The 15,040-nt window shown below is 29.7% G+C and overlaps 1 protein-coding gene across 1 annotated transcript in view; it reads right to left on the reverse strand.

Annotated features, from left to right (window-relative positions):
* The window catches only part of LOC105627300 (paired mesoderm homeobox protein 2B-like), a 20,025-nt gene extending 5,089 nt beyond the window's left edge, over positions 1 to 14,936 (reverse strand). Inside the window, exons 1-2 of the mRNA XM_012208586.1 lie at positions 14,576 to 14,936; positions 10,754 to 10,947 (exon numbers count right to left, since the gene is read on the reverse strand). Of these exons, the coding sequence (XP_012063976.1) occupies positions 10,754 to 10,947; positions 14,576 to 14,936 (555 nt within the window). The remainder of the gene's footprint in view (positions 1 to 10,753; positions 10,948 to 14,575) is intronic.
* Between the last annotated feature and the right edge of the window lie 104 nt (positions 14,937 to 15,040).

The following is a 15,040-nucleotide window of genomic DNA, read 5'->3' on the forward strand; positions in this document are numbered from 1 at the left end:
ACACACACACACACACACACACACACACACACACACACACACACACACACACACACACACACACACACACACACACACACACACACACACACACACACATCCCTCTGTACCACCAACTGCAGCAACCCCTCGACTCCCGGAATCGTCTCTCGTTCCCAGCCCTACATCCTCCCCTTTGTTCATCTTTCCTGTCTCATTCTCTCTTTCTCTTCCTCTATGTTGCTATCTCTTAGACTTCTTTCTCTTACAATCGCTTCTCATTCTAAGTATTCATTTTTCTTTTATGCCTCTCTCTTTCTCTTTTTTCTTAACTGTCTTAAGGTTTCAGCATCCCTTTTTCCTTCCTTTTTCCCATCTCTCTTAAAACCGTGACTTCTTTCCTGTCTCGTTTTTACCTGTATCCCTTAGATTTCACATCTCCTTCTATCTTTTTTAAAATTCTCTCTTGTTCTAGCATTTGTCCCTCCTCTTTCACTTACATTCTTCTCTTTCTATCTCTTATTCTCTTTCGATTTCTTTCCCTGTCCCGTTTTCTTCTTTTTCAATTTTTATGCCTGACTCCCGGACTTTCTCGTCCCTTCCAGAACAAACCCTTAATCGTAAGTGTACTTGCGATGTCCTTCATTCTCGCAAGACACCGGGGAATGTCTTGTTTTACTTGACAGCGGCATATCCCACTGAGGGACGGAAGAAAATTTACGTTGATTTTTCGACTGCGCATATAACTCCCGAGACTTCGAGATTGCCCTATCTGATTTTTAACTTCATCTCTCGAACGCTCACTTTAGATAACACGTTAAAGTTCAAGTATCAATCAATTGATCGTAAGTTATATCTTGATTAGAGTTTATATAGTTTATATATTGATTTTAGTCTTTATAATATTATATATAAATTGAATATTTTTATTAAAACTAAAGTGTAATCGTTTTTTATCTATGTTAAATATTGTGTATTATGTCTCTTTTGAATCGTATATTCTTTATTTACAGTTAATATAATTATATTTTGATATTACCTCTAAAAAATCTTGTTTTAATTATTATCATTAATTATGTCTCTTTTGAATCGTATATTCTTTATTTACAGTTAATATAATTATATTTTGCTATTATCTCTAAAAAATCTTGTTTTAATTATTATCATTAATTCTAAAAACTGAGTTTCTCTAAAGAATTGGTTAGAAAATAAAGCATTTATTCTTTTTCTAATAATAAGATTTTAATTTATCCTTTAATTTACAATATTAAATAATTTCATATTCTATTTGTGTATCATATACACAACCAATAATCTTGTTACAATTAATTATTTTATATGTAGCATTAATATATACTATAAAATGAAAATAAATTATTGATTGATTAAAAACTTAGTAACATCATGAGTTATATTCAGTAAAACTATTTGCACCTATAACAACTAGAACTTCTCTACTATGTTAATATTATTTTTTAAATATTTTTCGAATGTATAAAATGATAATTATATTAATTTCAATAATTAACTATTATTCATAAAACCTCTATAAAAGCGTTCTCCAATATATGTTTATCTCATATATATCAAATAATATTAATATATTTTTAATTATCAAAGAAACTCCCTTTTTGGAATATTAAAAATACTCTTTTACTTTACTCTTTTGGTTTTAATTTCCAGTGGACTTTTCTTTAATAAAATTTTAACTACTTTTTCACGAATGCCCGTTAATTAATGCTATCGACAAACGTCATTTACCCAGTATAAAACACCGCAGTTGATTTTTTCAAAAACTATGTTTTTCACCCATTTCGCACATCGACATGCTCGCTGAATATTAATCTCGTTAGTGGCGAAAAACACAACTTCAATCGCCTGTCCCATATCGGAACGCTATTGCCGCCTCGCTCCCTTCGCAATTTTACATCTGCGCACTTGATATCCCAATTTAGAGAGAGGAGAGAGAGAGAGAAAGAGAGAGAGAGAGAATGCAAGAGAGATCAGCTTTGGTACGTATTATGCACAGCTCCGCTGCTCTACTACGTTAATAGAATTGTAATTCATACTGGATGACATGTGACTCAGAGTAGCAAAACGTGCCGCCACGCGACGATCAGAGTAGTCAATGAGACATGTGTAACGATAAAAGTATCACAAAATACATTAAGTATCATTCACATAAAGCTCATCGCAATTATACTATGATGGTGATATATATAAAATGTTTAGAATAAATCAAATAAGAGATATTTTAAAAACTAAAATATACCTTACATTATTTTTCTAGATATAAACATATAAAGTAATTTTAAATTATATTTGGAGTACATACACTTGAAACTTCTTTCTTGTATATAAAAATCACACACTTTCAACTTTTATATCATATTATTATATGTTTTTAAGAGATACTCCGCTTTTCTATGTTAGGATGCTGCACTTGCAGTTATGTGATTACATTTGTTGTATTAACGAGCCTTAAATCGACAAGAACAAATGTCCGGCTAATCAGAAACTCGTCGTCCCTTCGTGTGCAGTTTGTATTGTGTGGCATCGGTCCAATCGGGAGGAGATATGGGTCAGCGCTGATTAATCTCGCGCCACGTTCATTGCCGATAAGCGGTGTGGAAGATGGAAACATAGAGCAAGACCCACAGGTATAATTCAATCACTGAATGACTCACGACTGCTTCTTCGAAGATAGATGAGCTGAGAAGATCACCGATCTTGAGAAATCTTGTATATCACGCGACCAGAATAAAACATGGAATGATCATTTGAAAGAGGCGAATATTTTCTTTAAGAAGCAAATGCAATATTTTATTAAAAATTTAAAATGCCTATTACGAAGCTGGATCTTCATTGCTTTAAATAATTCAATCTTGAATTACTAATATACATTATATATGTACTTATATATACCACATTGTAGTTTTTTCAAACTACGCACCGAATTGTTTTTCCGGACTTATAAATGCGATTAAAACTACTCTAGTAATCGTGAAAATTGACAAGCAATTTTAATAATTTGATACTACCATCAAGTATCGTATTATAAAGATGTTAATATGTTGAAACTATTAATAAATTATTTATTACAAAAAATATTACCTCGGCCGGGACTTGAATCCGGATCTCTTATATTCCGTACGAGCGTCCTAAACTATTAGACCACCCAGGCCTTGGTAATATTCTTCGCAATCGGTACAATAAAGAAAAAATAATTCGGCACACAGTTTGAAAAGACTACAATATAGTATATGCAAGTACATATATAATGTAGTAGTTCAAGATTGAATTATTTAAAGCAAAGAAGATTCAGCTTCGACCGTAATAGGTCGAATTTTTAAATTTCTAATATTAATTGTGTTTCTCATATATGCGGTCTAAAATAAAAATTCTTAATATATTGTGCATATTTTATTATGCATAAAATTGAGTAGACGTTGTTAAACCTAATGCATACAACTCCATCAAACAAAAATGATATGATTTTGAGAAATAAAAGAAAATTATACATGTGGAAGTATTCATCTTTTCACATTATACCTAATAATTATAATTTAATAATATTTTTAAAAATATATAATATATAAAATAATTTAATCTCTTTCCTTCTTTTCTTTTTTTATACTCTATTAAAAATCTGAGAAGATCAGAAAAACGTATTATTAGAGTTTCTATTCTTGTATTCTTCTTGAATAAAAGAATAGAAGAATGAATCTGCACAAATTTAATGTGATTATGAAACAATGATAAAAGGATTGAATGAAAAATTACAATCTATTCTAAAGAATGAGTGTGAGACGTAATTATTGTTATACATTTTTTGAAGTTTGAACAGTAATCAAAAGAATTGAATCTATAACAGGATACTAATTGTCTCATCACATGGGTACAAGTTTTTCTAGTGAAGTGGTTTCGAATATCGCGATCATTTCTGTCAAATTCGCTTCAATATTCGCTTCCACCTGGAACGAGCAAAATTGTTATCAACGAGTGTCAAAACGAGTAACACGTTTTTTTTAACGCATCTTCATTCAAAAATTGTTTTCGACAGTGCGAATAATAATCTCGACGGAAGATATCATTTTAATATAGTATTGCATGTTATGGTCCGTGCGCAGAGGTGATTTATCAATATTGCATAGAGGACATTAATACTATCATAAAATATTAGTGCTAATTCAAGCGCATCCCTCAGAATACGGGTAAAGGGTAAGGGTTGTTGTTGGTATAGTAATACTATATTTAATTCCTGTTCATCTTGATATATAAAAGAATATACAAAAGAATATATATATATATATATATATATATATATATCTTTTAAAATCAAATTATTTAATACGTCTGATATAATTTTAATGATTATTAATAAAATATATTTTAAAATACTCCACGAAATATTAATTTCAAAAAGATCAACAAAGTATAAAAAAATAAAGAACTTATAAAACTAATAATAATTAATAAGTTGTTAAAACTGTAAATTGAAATAAGATAATGAATAAAAAATGTGAATAATAGAAAATAACATAAACGCCGAATATATACACTACCATTCAAAAGTTTGAAAGCAATTAGAAATTTGTAAAGAAACACAGAGTAAAATAAAATCAGATAGAGTATTATATAATACATTACGATGACAGTAATTAATTATTTTCATAAAGATTTCAAAATTTGTGTTTGTGATATTGATATCGATATCGCAATCACGTCTTAATATTCTTCTCAATATTCTATGTCATATCCGTCGAAAGTGTCACTTCTACAGAGATAATACTCTTTTCGCCGTTTTCGGTACCGCGAACGAACAGCCGATCTTGTATGCGACGATCAAGTTATAGTCGCTGCATAATGCAACGGATAGTGTTACAAATTCAATCATCTTTCGGATATTTTTATCGATGTCAGCCGCGCCAACGACGAGAGACGGGATATTTCTACGCGGTGTAACACACGCGCGTCGAGAGAATCTCGACTATCAATAGCACGCTGACTTAGTTATGCGCCCCTACCTAACGCTGCCAACTAGAATTCCGATATCCGTTAGAGCTAGCCTCTGTTGTTGCAAGGTAATACGATCTAGCACGTTTTATCTCTTCTTAAGATGCCATACTGTCGCATTTTATGCCATAATCACACTCGATCGATTATCGAATATAGCAGCATTATATTCGTTTTGCGTTATTCCATAAATGCCAAATTTAATGTAATTTGCTTACAGAAATGAGAAAAGAATGATGAGCATTGCTAAACTTAATAAATATACTAAGAATATATTATAAAAGGAATACTTCGTAATTTTTAGATTTTCTCTCTCTCTCTTTCTCTCTCTCTCTCTCTCTCTCTCTCTCTGTCTCTCACTGCTGGATTATTATTGAAATTGATTAAAGCTTTATAGATAAAAATAATCTGAATAATCTGAATAATATATTAATTTGAAATGCAAAATGATATTTTATTTTTTTATAATTAATATAAAAAGCAATAGTACAATATAATAGTTACAAACACATTATAAATTTATTGATACTTAACAAGTACGTTTAAATGAGATTTAAACGTGTTATGTCATTGACAAATTCGCGAATCTGAAAATAAAATATTGAAATAAAATATTTTAATAACTGTCATGTTGTGTAAAAAATTACATATGAACAATTATAATCACTAAGTATTTAATTAATACTTAATAATACCTATATTAAATATTTACATTTTGATTTACTTCTTTTATTAATAATAATTTTGCAATTATGTAATGATCGTAACTAAAATAAAAAGTGATGTTATTACACATTCTAAATAAAAAATGAAAATAATTATCTAAATAAAAATAAAAATATAAATAATTATAAAGCAAATTAATATTCGAATGCTTGGAAACAGAATATAGTGTTAGGTTATAAGTATATGACGCGTTTGTTTTTATTTATATTAGAATAATCTAGGACTCCAAGATCTCGAAAAAAAAAAACGTCCTTAACTATCAAAAATAAAAAATAAAGTATTTATGTTATTACGAGATCAATAAATGTTCACAATGATATATTATTATATAGAGCTTTGCTCAGTCATCTCGGAAACGTTACTTTATATTTCAAGCTAAAAGTAAAACTTTAAATAGTAAAAGAACATTAAGGTAATAATAGCAGCTAATTAGATTACATTATGAATGAGGTATGAAAGAGAAGAAATAAAGGTAGATAATTCTTCAGGATAAAGCTCTGTCGAACACATATCCACACAATTTATATTTCGCACTAAATAAAAGTAGAAAGGTAAGATAAAGATAATAATAGCAGCTGATTAAGAAGTATCTTAAATGAGATATGAAGAAGGAGAAATAATGGTAGATAATGTTCAAGGAAAAGAGTTAACGGAAACATTCCTGCGTAACTTAATTTATACTTTGCACTAAGTGAAACTATAGATAGCGAGAGAAAATAGGGGTAGTAATGGCAGCCGATTAGGAAGTATCCTGGAAGCAGGATGTACAGGAGGGGGTGGATGGAGGAAGGCAATGACTCTCACGATGCGAGAGGGAGAAAATTTTATCGAGCAGCCGCCATCGACGAGATGGAGGGCTGAGAGGGATGGAGGTAGCGGCGCAGGGGTTGAATCGGAGGGTTGGAAGACAGCGGGGGTAGGATAACTCGCAGTAGCGAACGAACGAATCACGAATGAAGGGACGAGGAAACTCTTGAGGGACCGTACGTCCTGTCAGAATGGAGGAGGGCAAAGTCGAGCAGACAAAGGACTTACCCCACCGCGGGAGGATAAACCTCACCAGAGATGGCGGTCGCGCCGCGAACCCGCAAACTACTAGAGTATTAATAGTTATCTCGCGCTTCATTATTGCGCGGTCCTCGTTCATGATACACGAACATGTACGATGATGCATAACACAATACACAATTGCCATTTAGATGAGATTACTAACATTTGTTTTAAAAGTACACCTTTTTAGCTGATTTTAATCCTTATTATCGTAGTTAAATTACCCAAAGATGGTTTAAATCAAATTAAAAAGAAAATTCCTAATGTGCCTTGTATACAAAATAGAATAGAAAATATCATAAAATGTAATATCATAAAAATTTTAAAACTAGCACAGGAATAAATAGCATAGGAATAGGAAAGCGCTTGAAACAAGAAGAAAGAAAGGAAAATAAAAAGAAAAAGTAAAGAATAAAGAGGATTTAAATGGATACAAGATATTTAAAAATATTAAGAAAGTGCATGTAAATCTTCTCATATGAATAGAAAAAGAATCTCATAAAAATAAAGTACGTAGTTTTATGTCGGATATCGACGTCCCAGAAATGGTTCCTTCTCTCACTCTCTTCTCAAGATAGATTGAATAGCTTTATTTCCACTTAGAAAGTTTGAAGATCACATGATTTTCGATCTGCGATTTTTTAATAGACATTTTAATTTAACGATCTTTAATATTGGTAAAATAATTAAAAAAACAATTTTTTTTATTTTTTCAAATGCATTCTCCCATATCTTTCTCCTAATACCTTATTAATTACAACATATACAATATAAATTACAAAAAAAATTACAAAAGAAATATTAATTGAGACATGACGAATGGTCAAGCACATATAATTTTCTTTGCCTTAACCTTGGATAATAAAATTCTGTATCTTAGCATCTTTCTGGCGTTGCTTAAAATACCAAAACTAAAAATACATGAACAGAAGATTACTAAATATAAAAAAACACAAAATGATTTAATCAAAGTATGGATATATCAAACTATGCTAGGTACATAGTAATAATATTCAAGAAAAATATATTATTAATTTATAAATCACATATATTTTATGTATGTAAATGTATAATTTAATATTATATTCATAATACTGGTTGATCGAAATGCTTACTTTTTAAGAAAATTAATAAAAATAAGATATTTTACAAAAGAAAACATTAAATTCGATTAAAATATAGTACAGTTACAACCAAAACTACCTAGATTTTCGTATTTTGATCAACACAGCTGCAATGGTTAGGGCTGTAGGGTCAAGGGGTTAATGGCAGCTTAAGTAACTTGCCGTCGCCAAGATAATCGCACTCATCGTGCAAAAGTGGATTATACGCGTTGGAATATCAAGTCATCGCCGCAAATAGCGAGTGATTTAGTTTCACAGTCGTCGAATCGCCATCCCTAATCTTACCGTGTAATAATATCGAGATCGTCGATGGCAAACGTTATATTAATCCGCGCCTACGTCTTCGAGATAAGATTAAATTTATTGCTCCCTTCTCCAAGCTGGAAACCAATGAAATCGTCCGCACTCCTCGTCCGCGCTAGATAATCTGAATGAAATTCGGCAAAGAGGTACTTCGGCGGCGCTAAGTGATGCACGTCAGTCGGGAAGTCTAACTTTAGGCTCCGTTAGCGTCTGGAAAGCTGTCTAATCGCGTTACCGTACATGTACCTCACCTGTCCTTCTCGCGACACCTGCGTCCTAGCGGAGAGCAGGTAACGTCATGGATGTGTACGATAGGTAGAGAGAATTCGGCAAGCTGTGACAGATAGCTCCCGATCTTAATACGAAGTATTAGTGTGTCCAAGAGATCATGTAAATTTATCCCTTATAAAATGTAACCGATTTTGCTATATACAGGACCTGATGAAAAACGAAAATGGCAACTGTTCTCTTACGGCGTTGAGAATCTTCGAATTATAATATATTACGAAATATGCTCAAGGAAGATCGTATAATGATAAAATTCTTTCGTTAATTTTGTACAAATAATAATTTAATTTATTGGATTTATTTAGAAATAATTTGAATCCATATTCTTATGGCATATTTAGCATGAAATACGATTGTCTGATTTTGAGTTTTATTTAAAATGATTATTGGAATTAATATAACGTGATAAGAATTGAACAAGCGTATTCAATATTTATTACTTTTAATATTGGAAATTAAATAATCATATGAGACACAGTTTCTTAAGTTTCAATTTTTAAGAGTAGGTACTTAAAATTTTTTAAAAAGATTAGCATTTATAAGGATTGTTTTAGTTTGAAAACATATCATAAAAATACATTTTGATTTATGCGCGTATAATGATCTGAAAATTGGTGTAAATCAAATCGCACAAAACGAGAACAATTTTCCTGGACTCAGTTGTCACATTTAAGAATATTTAATATGTTTACCGCCAATTACTATAAATTCAGAAATGTTCTCATACATCTCCCGAATTATATTAAGATTAAATATCCGCGAATTATAAGATAAATAAGATATAACAAGAGAAATTTTTTCACAAAAAGAATCATTACACTTTTACTCGTTTCAACGGCAAAAGAGAAAATATTATTTAAACGTAATTTCATACGTATGAGAAATAATTTTACAATAATGTTTGTACAATTCTTCGTCGTTTATCTTTTGTTCATGATAATCCGTCACGCGTATTAGACATATAATCCATCAGCTTGCGACCTGCAGGTGCAGCCATGAAAACGAAAATGGAGTCTGTAATGTAATTACACTACACTACTTCTGCTCACCCTCAACTTTCAGTCAACAACCCTCTCTTTGCGCAGATGAAGCAAACTACGCGATATGTATAATGCAAAATTTTATATATAATCCAAAAAGAATATTTTCTTCCAATAACAGTAAAAAATTATTTCGCTTATTGTATTCTTTACATTATGCAAAATGACCGAGGCTCTTATTCTATACTCTTAAAGACAATATCAGTACCATTTATATTGTGTTTTTACCACACTCTTTTACCATGTATAAAACTTATGATCATCGTAATGACATCGACATTGTTGTTAAGAGTTATAGAATAGAGACTTAGTTCTTAAATGTTTCCTATAAAGCTATTAGCTTTTATAATATCATATTTAATTGTATACAATATCAAGATTGGAAAGTTACTCATAACAAAGTTACAATTAGAGTTACTTTTTTCAGTAACTGTAACTTAATTTAGTTATAGTTTTTGCTAGTAACTAATTTAATAATTACTTTGAAAATTATGTACTTTATATAAAATTTATTCGTCAACATATGCGTTCGGATTGGATACGCTGTAAATTTTTTATTTTGTTTTCTTTTTGTATATAAGGAGTGATAAAGATAAAATAAAGCTTATAGCGTGTAAGCAAATCAAACATAGCCATGAATTGATTAAAATGAAATATTCATCAATTAATTTTTGTGATTAGACTATATTTTTATCCCTGTAATTATTACTGTAAATATCTATGTATATGGAAAGATGGAGTAATTATAATTTCAAGAGACAAAAAGTTTTTAATTCATATTTCAGTAGATTGCACCAATGATCTCAAGTCGATAAATTGAAAAAAGTGATTTACACTATTATCATTTTCACTGCTCTGCATTAAAAATTAAGCTATTATAGCTAGGATTTTTTTGTACGTAAACATGTCTTAATATTAATCCCAATTTTTCCAAGTGCAAATACATATTATTATAAATAATATAGCGCATAATTGAATATTTATTGTAACAATAAAAAATAATTTAGTAATGTTAGAAATGTGTAACACTCTTATATTTAAAATAATAATGCAAAAAATTATAAAAAATTGACTGAAAAATAACGACTCGTTGCTTCTTAATAATTGTAACTGTAACATGTTACTTTTTAAAATCGGTAATTTGTAACAATAACTCTTTCTTGTGTACTATTGTCAAAAAAATTTTAGAACAAAGAATAATTGTGTCAAAATAAAGAACGGACTAACCTGCACTCTAGCTTCCGTCAAGTCGATCTTCATAGCAATCTCTTCTCTGGTGTAAATGTCTGGATAATGTGTCTCTTGGAATGCACGTTCCAATTCTTTCAGTTGGGCCGACGTAAATGTCGTTCGTATCCGACGTTGTTTTCTCTTCTCCGCGAGGCCATCATGTCCTGAGTAAGCTTTATATCCCAAACCACCTAAAATTAGAAATGTAGAAATAAAGATAAAAATAATCGAAATGTAGAGAGATAGAGTAATTTTTTTAATTTGATTTTTTATTTTTTTTGTTTGATAGATAAATAAAATAAAATAAAATAAATGTTTATTATGCAACGGCAATAACAATAATAATAATAATAATGTAATAATAATAAAACTTAAAATTACAATTAAAATATGATAACACAAAACATATCAAAAAAAATAAGAGTCCTTATTTTCTCACATAAATATCAGCAGAACAACCTGGTGTTATAAAAAAAATCTATATAATTAAATATAAATACATGCGTATGTACAGAATAAATAATTAAACATTAAAAGATTAATTAGAAGGTTAATTTCTGCATTGTTTTTTATAAGAAGTAAAATTTGAAAAAATTTGAGAAAAAATTGCTGACATATAGTTACAAATAATAATTATGGTAAGTAATGCCGTATAACGCCATTACTATTACATTATTTTTTTATAATAACGATTTCATAACGGTGTATAATTTTTCATGATAACGATAATGCTAAGATAATGATAAGAGTCACTTTTGAAAATAACTTGTTACCATTACGCGTTTCTCATACATTCAATTTTCATTGAAAAAAGTAACTGTTCCCTGGTGTCATGAAAATTGTAACATTGTTATTAAATCATTATTATAATTCGTTATTATTATCAATGAGAAATGCGTAATGTGATGCGATAACAATTTGTACTTTTAAAATTAAGTGACTATTCCAATTCTAGCATCGTCATCGTTACGAAAAATTGTAACATCATTACCAAATTTTATTTACTATTATACAAAAATAACGATAATGGTGTTATAAGTAATATATGTAACTTGCCATCTCTAATAAAAATGTATAAAATTGTATCTGATTATATCAAAAATATTGTACATAACAATTTTACTTTTTATAAAAAAAAAACATTATAACAAAAATTATTTTTAGATTAAGAAAAATATTAAATGCAAAAATTATTTTTATAATTAAAAAAAATAACTTTTCAATTAATCTTCTTTATTTTTGTGACATATATGTGCGGATATACAAACTTTCTTTATATCGAAAATCTTTATATGATTAAAAAATAAACATATATTAAAAGATTAAAAATGTTAGTAATCATAGCAATAACACTAAAACGATTATGATGGGAATATGTATTGCACTTCCAATTATTTGTTTAATACAGGTACAAAATTTTGTTAACACAATAAACAGGATGGAATTCATTTCCCGTAATAATATTTATTATATCCCATATATCTTTGTTTTCAAAAAAAAATATACACTTTTTATATATATAATTTCTATTAAACCTATTATTACGTAAAAATTATTACGTAAAAAATTATATAAAATCAACATAATAACAATTTTATTCTTTTAAAAACAAATAATTTAATTTTTTTTAATCCTTGAATAATCACGTAAAGATATATTCGTAGAAGTGTTTTAACTTATACTATTGATATCACATATATCCTTATGACAGTTTCGCTTTGGTAGCTATTTATATTTCTGGCTCCTTCAGTGAATTCATAAAATATTAATTGAAGCATGACAGATACTATGTTGCATAATATATCTGCGTGACATTCTTGCGCGCATCGTGCCGAAACAACATGTGTGATGTTGAATTCAATCGAGATCAATTATCAACTAGGACGAAGGGAGATTAGTTCCCTGCTCGTGTGTGACATGTTTAGCCCCTTCTAAATCGCCGGAACAAACATAACAAAGCGTCGCACGTTCATAGACCGACGGATTGACGCAAGGATAAAGGAGCTCTTGTTGTGTAAGTGCCATGTTACAGTCGGAATTATGAATTATTTATTATGGTCAATGTTAATATACAATATACATGTTGACGTTAATATACGATATTATTTATTAACTTCCATTTATTAACTTGATTCATTTAATACAACACAAAGAAGCTTTAAGTTCGAGATAATATTCCAGCGTAAATAAATAACGTGTGAATTATGTTTTTAATAAGATACTTTGAATAATTATTAGATAACTAGATAATTATATGTGATATAAATGTAACAAGTTTTCTATTATATAATAATATAATAGATAATTTCATGATGTTTCATTATGCTTTATATTTTCTTCAATTTAATCGTAATTTTTTTACGTAACATACTATGTGTATATATTGTGATGTACGTTATTTTGTACAAATATGTATGATTTTTCGTGAATTATTACACAAATTCTGTCCATTTTACGCATTATTTTAAATTGCTCAAATTTATAAAATCAATTTCTATAAAAAAAAATTTGGGAGATAAATATTATAAACTTATTTCAACATTTCTATTTTTAATAATTAAAAGCTTTATTTAATATGAAATATTTAATCAAACAGCTGAATAAAACTTTCTAAAATTAAATAAAGAAAGTTAGAATATCTATTTACGTAACCAAATTTTAATACGGAGAAAAGTCTTTCATTACACTTATTCATCATTTTAAAAACTATCGATATTTCATTTATTAAAGAAGAGTCGACATCAAATTTCCTGAAGAATTTGTCATTAAAAAGGAAAGTTTTGGTTTAAAAAGCGATTTTCAAGATAAATTTAATCTTAATTTTTTAAAAAAAAAGCTTGAATATAGAAACTTAAGATTTTAAATACATATTATTCATGTTGTGTATACATTTTTTAAAGTCTGTAAGTCAATACTTTAAAAATTATAAATCACTATGTACATCTTGTACTAAAATGATGTTGGACATAACTGGATGACTCTTAAGGTGCCTCCAGACGATATGGCCAACGTATGCAATATATAACATTAGCAAATATTATACATGTACGTAATTATCTATATTGAATGTAGGTCAATATTTAACGAATGTGTGCAAAGTATACATTGGCCAAAAGCTTTTAATCATCCGAAATAAATAAAGACCAACAAAATTTTTTTGAATATGAATGTCGTTATTATGCGTATTAGAATAAGAAAATTATATTAGATTTAACAAAATGGCATGACACTTGATTTAAAAAAACATAAACATTTGATTTAAAAAAAATTTTACTGTTTTTCTCAATAAAAGAAAATTTTGAGGATTTTATAATAAATGATGAATTCCAAATTTAAAATGTTATTGATTCGTTTGTTTCGGATGAATAGACTCCTTCAACTAGTGGTTACAATTATTTTAAAACAGAATGAGCGATTTATAACTTTGAGAATAAGTTTTAAAAAGTTTCATATACATAGTTTAAACGTAAAAAAATGAAAAAATATGTGTCCAAAATCTTAAGTCTAAATTCAATAGTTTTCCTTTAACAAAAATCGTAAAATTTAATCTTGAAAATCATTTTCAGAATCTTCTCTTAGAAAATCTGGTACAATAAAATCAAATAACTGTAAATAATAAAATCAATTATTTAAAAAATAAGAGTAGATATCAAATTCTTCCTGATACTTGATAAAACAAGTTGGATTAAAGTTTTGAGTATCGTAGTAATTGCAAAGTTAATAATTACTTTCTAATAATCCGGAAATTAGACGAAAGTACGTTGATCAATAGCTAAGATGATCGAGTACTTGAGAAAAATAGATTCAAACATCACTCACTCTGAAGATTGATAGCCGACGGGAAGATGGAGGCGGCGTGCCGATGGACTTCCTGGGACCTGGCGGCCATTACGGAGCAGGGGGTCGAGTGGGCCCCATGGTGCGCGTGGGCATGGGGGTGCGCAGTGTGATGGGCCGTGAGCGGCGTGCCACCGGCCGCAGCACCGGCAGCAGCGGCAGCATTACCGGGATATCCGGCGGCTCGTGCCGCGGTGTAACGATAGGCCGCTTGACTCATTTGCGAGCACGAGCTCAGGTCTCCGTAACTGCACTGCATCTCACCGGCGGCCAGAGCGCAGCTGGAGGCCTCGAAGCCGGCCGCTGCTGCGGCCGCAGCCTGATTCAGATACGAGTAGTCCATAATGCCGTGGCCTGGCTGCAAGTAAATCCACTTTGCGTTACTCCGATGGCACTTAGTACAGTCGTTTCTTTACACTTCGGTGACAATAATTAAGGGACACGCGT

Source organism: Atta cephalotes, assembly GCF_000143395.1.
Source record: "Atta cephalotes unplaced genomic scaffold scaffold00008, whole genome shotgun sequence".
NCBI lineage: Eukaryota > Metazoa > Arthropoda > Insecta > Hymenoptera > Formicidae > Atta > Atta cephalotes.